Consider the following 9,946-nt stretch of genomic DNA (forward strand, 5'->3'; position numbering starts at 1 on the left):
GTGGTACAGATCTATTTTAATTAACTAACATAAAATTAGATCTAAAATTAATCAAGATATGTATTAGTCTGAAACTAATGAATCTATCAGTGCAACTTTTGCAATCTCAGCTGACAGCATTTACAACTTATGGCAATTTTGCTCTATAGACAGTGCTTGGAACCCTTGTGTAATCCAGATAGTTATACTCACCAGAAAGATAATTGGGGGTGATATCTGTGGTCCAGATTTTTTTATGGTCTGACCCCATTAAGTTCCAGAGGTACTGTAAATCTGACTTCTAACATTTATTTTCTGATAATCTTTGCTGCCATCTCATTGACAATAGCACATTACTTTTTGTTTAGTTATTTGCTGTATTAAGGCGTGATTACCTCTCCCTGTAATTATTACTTTCCTTACTTTAAATAGCACCACATTTAATGGAAAGAATTGTTGCAAAACATTTCACTGTAGGTGATAAATAGTGTACTTGAGAAGGTAAATTTTAAGCAGGCTCTTAAAAAAAAGTGAGGAGAGAGGAATGGCATCACAGGGTTTCATCTTGAAAAATCAGTACCCTAAATATTCACTGTATATCCTCAGGTATCAGCAGCTATTGACAAGGAGAGGAAAATGTGTGTACCTGCTTCATACCTTTGACCAAAAGATGTAGACATTCATGAAAAGCCTTTCTTTCTGCATCCTTGAATGTGTAGATGTTGTCAGTGAAGGAGTACAAACTCAGACTGAGAAGCTTGCATTTCAAGATCACATTGCAGGAGAAGACAGAGGAGATTAAGGCTGGGCTGCAGTGTATCTACAAGGCCTCAGTGGAACTGAAAAGTGGCAAGAAACTTGCAAAAATTCTGGAGGTAAGAAATGAATTCTGGCAGATAAATAGGCTGCAATTCATATCTCTGTGGCTGAACTGTTAGGTTGGAGCTGCTGGAAACCATATACCTATAATCAGCAGCCAACATATTGCACTTTGCATTGCTCAGCATCAAATTTTATCTGCTTCCCATATGCCCGTTTCACTAGTCTGTATCTGTTACTGCCTTCTCCCAGCTCACTAAACTTCCAAGATTTATGTCAACTGCAGATTGTGAAATTGTTTCCTATATGTTGAAGTCATTAATAAATATTTTTAAAAACAATGGTTTCATTACACACTCCTGAGGAGATGCCTTGTGTATTATCCTCCTGTCCTAAAAGCAATCTTCTGCTAATTCTCTGAGTTTTCTGTTACCTAACCAAATTTATCTCAATGCTCAAACTTCTCCCATCTACAGGAGATTAGAGTTAGGGCCTCTGCTATTTCCTCCCTTATTTCCTTCTGCAACCTAGGGTATTTTCCATTTGGATCAGGGGACATATCTGCATTATATAGCTAGAATTTCCAATAAATTCATTATTAATTTTTAGCCCATCCAGAATTTCAATTACAACTTCTTCTAGAACATATCACATAGAACATTACAGCAGTACAGGACCTTAAGCCCACGATGTCATGCCAACCTTTTAAACTACTCTAAGATCAATCTGACCTTTCCCTCCTATATATCCCCCCAATTTTCTTTCATCCATGTACCTGTCAAAGAGTTTCTTAATTGCCTCTAATGTAATTCCCTCTAAAGTACTTTCTTTGTAAAGCACTTACTTCTGACATCACTCCTATATTTTCCTTCAATCAGTATAAAGTTATACTCCCTGTTAGAAGCCAGTTCCATCCTGGGCAAAACTCTCTGGCTATTCACGCTATCTATGCCTCTTATCATTTATACACTTCTATCAAGTCAGATCTCTTCCTCCTTTGCTTCGAATAGAAAAGTCCATAGTCGTTTAATCTGTCTTCATAAGGCATGCCCTCTAGACTAGGCAACATTCTGGTAAATCTCCTCTGTACCCCCCCTAAGGTTTCCACATCCTTTCTATAAAGAGGAGCCCAGAATTGAACACGATATTCTAACAGTGGTCCAACCAGGGTTTTTATGGAGCTGTAACATTACCTCATGCCTCTTAAACTCAATTCCTTGACTAGTGAAGGTCAACACACCATACAGCTTTTTAACAACCCTATCAACTCGCATGGCAACTTTGAATGAACTTGGACACGAACTCCAAGAACTATCTCTTCCTTCATACTGCTAAGAACCCTACCATTAACCCTGCGTTCTATAGCCATAGATCTATAGAAGTTTGTCAAAGTTTTAGATGTCATGCCAAATCTTTGCAAACTTCTAAGGAAGTAGAGGCACTGCTGTGCTTTTTCGTAATTGCTCTTACGTGCTGGGTGCAGGACAGATCTACTGAAGTGAAAACACCAAGGACTATAAAGTTGCTTCCCCTCTTCACCTCTGATCCCCTGTTGAGGATTGGCTCATGGTACTGCAGTTTCTTCCACCTGAAGTCAATAATCAGGTTTTTGTCTTGCTGACATTGAGTAAGAGGTGGTGGTTGTGGCACCACTCAGCCAAATGTTCAATCTCCCTCCTATATGGTGATTCTTCACCACCATAGCTGTCGAGTATTCTTCTGTGATTCAATTTCAGTCCAGAATTGCCACTTCGTATGTGAGATTGCTTTCTGGAGATCATACTTGATCTCTTATATCTGACTTGGTCACTGGACCTGAATGCCACTGTTCTGACCCTCAGCAGATTGTGGATCTCATAGTTATCCAGGGGAAACTCTGAATGATTTTGTGGTGACACCATGACCACTGTGGTGTGTTCGCTCAGATTCTTTGATGAGTCATTGGACTTGGCCCAGTCCACCGACTTACAGCAATCCTGGAGCTGCCCGCGACCACTTCTTTGTCCATATGTCTGGAACCTTGCATCTTAGCTTCTGCCTCTATGTAGGTAGGGGGACAACCAAGTGATCAGACTTCCTGAAAAGCAGTCTAGTCATGGAACAGTGGACGTACAAAGCCAAAAAGTCCCTCTCCCTGGTGAACAAAGTGTTCATTAAAGATCTCCCCTGTTTCCTCCACCTCCAGGCACAGTTTCCCCCTTTATTTTATTTTAATTTATTTGCAGATACAGCACAGTAACAGACCCTTCTGGCCCAACAATCTCACGCCGCCCAATTACACCTATGTGACCAATTAACCTACTAACCTGTTTGCTATCTTTGCAATGTGAGAGGAAACTGAAGAACCCGAAGGAAACTCATACAGTCACTAGGACAGCATACTGTACAAACTCCATCCAGACAGCGGCAGGAGTTGAACACTAGTCACTGCCACTATAATAGTGTTGTGCTAGCCACTATGCTACCTTGCTGCCCCCGTTATCCCAGAGTGGCCCTACCCTCACTCTAATCATCCTCCTGTCTCTCATGTATTTGCAGAATGCTTTGGGGTTTTCCTTAATCATACTCACCAAGGCCTTTTCATGTGTCTTAGCTCTCCTGAGTCCCTTTTTAAGCTCCTTCCTGGCTACCTTATAACTCTCAAGAGCCCTGTTTGATTTTCACATCCTAAAGCCTGTTCCTGCACTTCCTGGAGCATGTTGATATTAAGGGAGAGGAGGTGTTGGAGTTGTTAAAATACATTAGGACGGATAAGTCCCCGGGTCCTGATGGAATATTCCCCAGGCTGCTCCACGAGGCAAGGGAAGAGATTGCTGAACCCCTGGCTAGGATCTTTATGTCCTCATTGTCCACGGGAATGGTACCGGAGGATTGGAGGGAGGCAAATAGACAATAGACAATAGACAATAGGTGCAGAAGTAGACCATTCGGCCCTTCGAGCCTGCACCGCCATTTTGAGATCATGGCTGATCAATTCCTATCAATACCTGGTTCCTGCCTTGTCCCCATATCCCTTGATTCCCCTATCCATAAGATACCTATCTAGCTCCTTCTTGAAAGCATCCAGAGAATTGGCCTCCACTACCTTCTGAGGCAGTGCATTCCAGACCCCCACAACTCTCTGGGAGAAGAAGTTTTTCCTTAACTCTGTCCTAAATGACCTACCCGTTATTCTCAAACCATGCCCTCTGGTACTGGACTCTCCCAGCATCTGGAACATATTTCCTGCCTCTATCTTGTCCAATCCCTTAATAATCCCCTTGTTCAAAAAAGGTAGTAGGGATAGTCCAGGTAATTACAGACCAGTGAGCCTTACATCTGTGGTGGGAAAGCTGTTGGAAAAGATTCTTAGAGATAGGATCTATGGGCATTTAGAGAATCATGGTCTGATCAGGGACAGTCAGCATGGCTTTGTGAAGGGCAGATTGTGCCTAACAAGCCTGATTGAGTTCTTTGAGGAGGTGACCAGGCATATAGATGAGGGTAGTGCAGTGGATGTGATCTACATGGATTTTAGTAAGGCATTTGACAAGGTTCCACATGGTAGGCTTATTCAGAAAGTCAGAAGGCATGGGATCCATGGAAGTTTGGCCAGGTAGATTCAGAATTGGCTTGCCTGCAGAAGGCAGAGGGTCGTGGTGGAGGGAGTACATTCAGATTGGAGCGTTGTGACTAGTGGTGTCCCACAAGGATCTGTTCTGGGACCTCTACTTTTTGTGACTTTTATTAACGACCTGGATGTGGGGGTAGAAGGGTGGGTTGGCAAGTTTGCAGACGACACGAAGGTTGGTGGTGTTGTAGATAGTGTAGGGGATTGTCGAAGATTGAAGAGAGACATTGATAGGATGCAGAAGTGGGCTGAGAATTGGCAGATGAAGTTCAACCCGGAGAAGTGTGAGGTGGTACACTTTGGAAGGACAAACTCCAAGGCAGAGTACAAAGTAAATGGCAGGATACTTGGTAGTGTGGAGGAGCAGAGAGATCTGGGGGTACATGTCCACAGATCCCTGAAAGTTGCCTCACAGGTAGATAGGGTAGTTAAGAAAGCTTATGGGTTGTTAGCTTTCATAAGTCGAGGGATAGAGTTTAAGAGACGTGATGTAATGATGCAGCTCTATAAAACTCTGGTTAGGCCACACTTGGAGTACTGTGTCCAGTTCTGGTCGCCTCAGTATAGGAAGGATGTAGAAGCATTGGAAAGGGTACAGAGGAGATTTACCAGGATGCTGCCTGGTTTAGAGAGTATGGATTATGATCAGAGATTAAGGGAGCTAGGGCTTTACTCTTTGGAGAGAAGGAGGATGAGAGGAGACATGATAGAGGTGTACAAGATATTAAGAGGAATAGACAGAGTGGACAGCCAGCACCTCTTCCCCAGGGCACCACTGCTCAGTACAAGAGGACATGGCTTTAAGGTAAGGGGAGGGAAGTTCAAGGGGGATATTAGAGGAAGGTTTTTCACTCAGAGAGTGGTTGGTGCATGGAATGCACTGCCTGAGTCAGTGGTGGAGGCAGATACACTAGTGAAATTTAAGAGACTACTAGACAAGTATATGGAGGAATTTAAGGTGGGGGGCTATATGGGAGGCAGGGTTTGAGGGTCGGCACAACATTGTGGGCCGAAGGGCCTGTAATGTGCTGTACTATTCTATGTTTAAACCTTAAGTACGCCTCATTCCTTTAGACTAAATGTTCCACTTCTCTTGTCAACTGTTGTCTCAGTGGGACAGACCTATGCAGAACCCAGTGCCAGTGGTCCCTGAACAATCTTCACAATTATGCTGTGAACAACAGTTTCTAATTTATGTTCCCATGTTCTTTCTAATGCCATTGTAGTTAGCTGCCCCTGATACTTACCTATGTTAATACTTACCTATATTGTCTGTTCCTATCCTTAACTATGGCTGTCCTAAAGGCCTAGGGGTTATGGTTACTGTCTTCAAAATGCTCTGTCATCAACCTGACCAGGTTTATTACCTACTATTAGATCCAGTATGGCCTCTCCTCTGGTTGGCCTGTCCACATAATGTGTCAGGAGTCCTTTAAAATTCTACCCCATTGAAGAATTCTACCCCTTTTGAAGTAAGGAAATGCCAATCAATATAGGAGGTGTAAATGCCTTCATGTAACTCTTGTCTTTCAACACCTAAATGATCCAGTTCCCTTTCTCTAATGTGGTCTTTAAGGTGCTTGCTGTTTTACTCTCTATCTTTTTGATCAGTTAGGGATGTGTCCTTAATGTCTCTCCCCTTTTTCATGGAGATGTACTTAACTGAAATATCTTGACCTTAATTGTTCAATTACCTGCCAGGCTTTAATTCCAGCTTACACTTCAGACCTCATCTCATTGAAATTGATCACCCTCCAACTGATAGTTATTATTTTAGTTTTTTTACCTAAACTATTTTTCATAATAATAATAATAATAATAATAATAATAACAACATAATAATATGTTTCATAATAATATTATGACCTCTATGACCAATGCCTACTTAAATTTGTTCCATCTGACTGGGCTCTTTTCCCAGAGCTATCCAGTAATGCTATTTTGTTCGTTGGGCCAGAACTCCTCAGTCTCTTTGAACTTGTGTTATTCCTATTCCAGTTTATAGTTGTTCAGTTGAAATCCCCCATGTATCTCTTCTAAGGCTTTAATTTATCTGTAAAAATTGTTTCACAATATCCTTCCCATTTGTTGGTAGCCTTTGGAATAATCTCAGTAGTTTGGAAGTTTGGTTGATTGCCATGTAGCCTGGTTGGTAGTTTCCAATTGGATATCCAAAAAGCTTCGTCCAAAGGTACCTCAAGGTCAAAAACCCAAATATACAAACACAAACAATGAATAAACGAATTGTATAGCCATACATAAAGAATGCCTTGGAAGTGACAGCAAACTGCTTCAGCAACACAATATCACAGTTGCTTACAAACCAGCTGCAACTTTCAGGAGGAACCTATCAAAGCTCAAATTGCAGCAAAATGTTACTGATAGGATAAATGTTATCTACAAAATCTAGTGTAGTGATTGCACCAAGTACTACGTTGGTCAGACAGGAAGAAAACTATCAACCAGGCTATATGAGCATCAGTGAATAAGCAGAAGGCATGATCAGCTCTCACTAGTATCAGCACATGAAGATGAAGGAGGACACCATTTCAGCTGCATGACAGCCAGAATCTTGACTCAAGCAAGAACATGAAAAGAACAAAAATTTCTTGAAGTATGGTTCTCTACAGAAGTATCCATCAACTAAGTCATTGACATAGATCCGGTGTATGAACCCTTGCGGAGAAAAGAGAAACAATGATGTCAGCAATCAATGAATCGGCGGTAATCTTGGGATCTGGACAGTGAAGCAAACACTTCCAATTACCCCCCCCACCCCCCGAAGCTAGCCCATCAGAATCTTCTACTGCCAACTGTTCACAGTGTTTTGAACCAGATAACTGGATCACAGCGTCTAATCAATATCCATTTGGATCCTGGAGGAGTATATAAGCTGGCATTCTGAGGAGACAGCACCCTCAACTGTGAACTGATGATGGCTTCTCAATTTAAGCCAAAACACCTACAGACATTTTACGAAGTTTGGCAAATTACCAAATTTCTAAATAGCCACCCTGAGCTACCAATATTCCACAATAGTCCCAGCAGTGCCTCAGTTATTTCTTAAAACACTCTATCCAGGATGTTCTCTCTCTTCCCTGTCCTTCTCAAAAATCGTGCCTCCTGATGTGTTTAGAAAAGAAGAACCGAGTGATGTCAAAGCCAATAAATCTTTCAATCAACTCTGTCAAGATAAATTATGTTGCTGTTGGTTTATGAGATCTTGCCTTGTTCATTTAGTTGCTTTGTTTGCCAGCTTTATTGAATGAAGTAATTGCAGATGTTCTCAGCATGGTAAAGGCAAGTTCCTTCCTTTTCTTTCTCTGTCTCAGTGATTCAATGTGCATCTCCTCACCCACCCCCACTGCCTATTATCCTTTGTGTCTATGAATCTCTGTTAGTATCCATTTTTGTTTTTACATTTGTGGACCTATCTCTACCACCCTGTCCGTGTATATCTTCATGTCTTGCTGAGTAGTTATGTATATAGATTCATGTTCGCATGCATTATGTGACTTTGTGAATCTCTGTTATGCCTGTATAAGTGTCCATTTCACTGGTGAGGTATGCCCCCTGCAGATGGAACTCTGTGTATCTATTGGGAGAAGGATTGTCTCACAGTCTGGAGGGATAATGCACAAGAAACTCATTAGAGATGATAAAGGACTGCTTTTTTTGCTCAATAATCATTCTTTCACCTGTATTTTGACAGTTTGTTCTTGCAATGGGAAATTACCTCAATAATGGACAGCCTAAAAGTCCCAAAACCACAGGATTTAAAATTAACTTCCTGACAGAGGTGAGTGACCTGACTAAGCAAGAACTGGGTGCAAATGTAATCAGGAAATGAGTTAGTGGCAGAGTGCTTGAGCGAATGGAAAAAAGTAAGAAATAAATAATTATGTTGATGATCCTGGCAAATATAGGGTGAGAGGAGCAATTAATGGTTGCTGTAGATAGTGGTTAATTAGTGGTGTTAGGGGTTGTGGGGTGGAGAGAGGGTTGATGGGATGATATCATGAAATGAAGTGAAGGGTTGTTAATGCCAGGGCTCATTGGGAGAGAGGAGGGGATGTGTAACATGTATATTTCTGTTAGGGCAGTGGAGAGAACTGGTTCATTTACATATTATGTAATGTGTTTGAAGCTTTCTTATGTTTCTCTCCCAGCTTGACACCACAAAGACTGTGGATGGGAAATCGACATTTTTACATATTCTTGCCAAATCACTGGGTCAGCACTTTCCCGAGCTGCTGGGTTTTGCCAAGGAGATTCCAACAGTGGCACTTGCTGCAAAAGGTCAGCTATTAAGCAGTAATTAGACTCTGCTTGAGAAGAATAATTGATGTGTTCGGATTATGCCATAATCTAAACATGCAAAGCTTTCACTTTGGCCTGAATCTTTGTGATAAACCTTTCTGACCCTCCACCATTTGTACAATGATTCAGATTCAGATTCAGATTCAGATTCAGTTTATTGTCATTTATAAACCACAAATACAATGCAGTTAAAAAATGAGACAATGCTCTCCGGAATGATATCACGAAAAAGCACAAAACAGACCACACAAGAAAAACCACATAACGTTTGGTAATCCCCAATCCAGAGTCCGGAGAGGCTGCTGCGTATCAATATCGCGCTACCGTCTTAGCACGTTCCCCAGAAAGGAACTACAAGCCCATCAGACAAACCTAAAGCTACAAGACATACACAAAACCATATAGTTACATGTAGTTTCAACAGTGCAGGCAATACCATAATTGATAAAAGACTAACTGACAAAGACCACATAATTATAACACATAGTTTCAACAGTGCAGGCAATACCATAATTGATAAAAGACTAACTGACAAAGACCACATAATTATAACACATAGTTTCAACAGTGCAAAGCAATACCGTAATCTGATAAAGTGCAGTCCATGTCACGGTTTTAAAGAAAGTCTCAAAGTCCCGACAGCCCATCATCTCACACAGACAGTAGAAGGAAGAAAAACTCTTCCTGCCATGAACCTCCAGCGCCGCAGCTTGCCGATACAGCACTCTGGGAGCCCCGACCACAGCCAACTCCGAGTCCGTCTGAAAACTTTGAGCCTCCGACCAGCCCTCCGACACCAAGCACCGAGCACCATCTCTGCCGAGCGCTTCGACCCCAGCACTGGCCGCCAAGCAACAGGCAAAGCCGAGGATTCGGGGCCTTCCTCCCGGAGATTTCTCCGATCGCACTGTAGCAGCGGCAGCGAAACAGGCATTTCAGAAGTTCCACCAGATGTTCCTCCATGCTTCACACGTCCGTCCCCATCAAATCAGGCGCACGGCCCCTACTTACAGATAACAAATATTCATTCCTGGAGTGGCCGCTGAGCGCTGCGTTGCGCTGCCATCTTGAAGTTGGCTTGAAACTTGAAACTAATGATGTTAAGGTTCCCGGGTGCTCGTGCTCTTGTGTGGGTGAGAAGTGAAAACATCATCAGAAAGTCATAGAGCTATACAGCATAGAGCCAGGTCCATGTTGTCTCAGCTGCTCTTCTGCGGT

At 42.2% G+C, this 9,946-nt stretch overlaps 1 protein-coding gene across 3 annotated transcripts in view; it reads left to right on the top strand.

The window, feature by feature from the left end:
* grid2ipb (glutamate receptor, ionotropic, delta 2 (Grid2) interacting protein, b) overlaps positions 1-9,946 on the top strand; it is a 241,121-nt gene that overhangs the window by 197,732 nt on the left and 33,443 nt on the right. For all 3 annotated transcript variants that reach the window (XM_073061062.1, XM_073061063.1, XM_073061064.1), the window contains 3 exons: positions 699-854; positions 8,121-8,207; positions 8,578-8,707. In XM_073061062.1, coding sequence (XP_072917163.1) covers positions 699-854; positions 8,121-8,207; positions 8,578-8,707 — 373 coding nt within the window. The remainder of the gene's footprint in view (positions 1-698; positions 855-8,120; positions 8,208-8,577; positions 8,708-9,946) is intronic.

This window comes from Hemitrygon akajei, chromosome 11, assembly GCF_048418815.1.
Source record: "Hemitrygon akajei chromosome 11, sHemAka1.3, whole genome shotgun sequence".
Taxonomy (NCBI): domain Eukaryota; kingdom Metazoa; phylum Chordata; class Chondrichthyes; order Myliobatiformes; family Dasyatidae; genus Hemitrygon; species Hemitrygon akajei.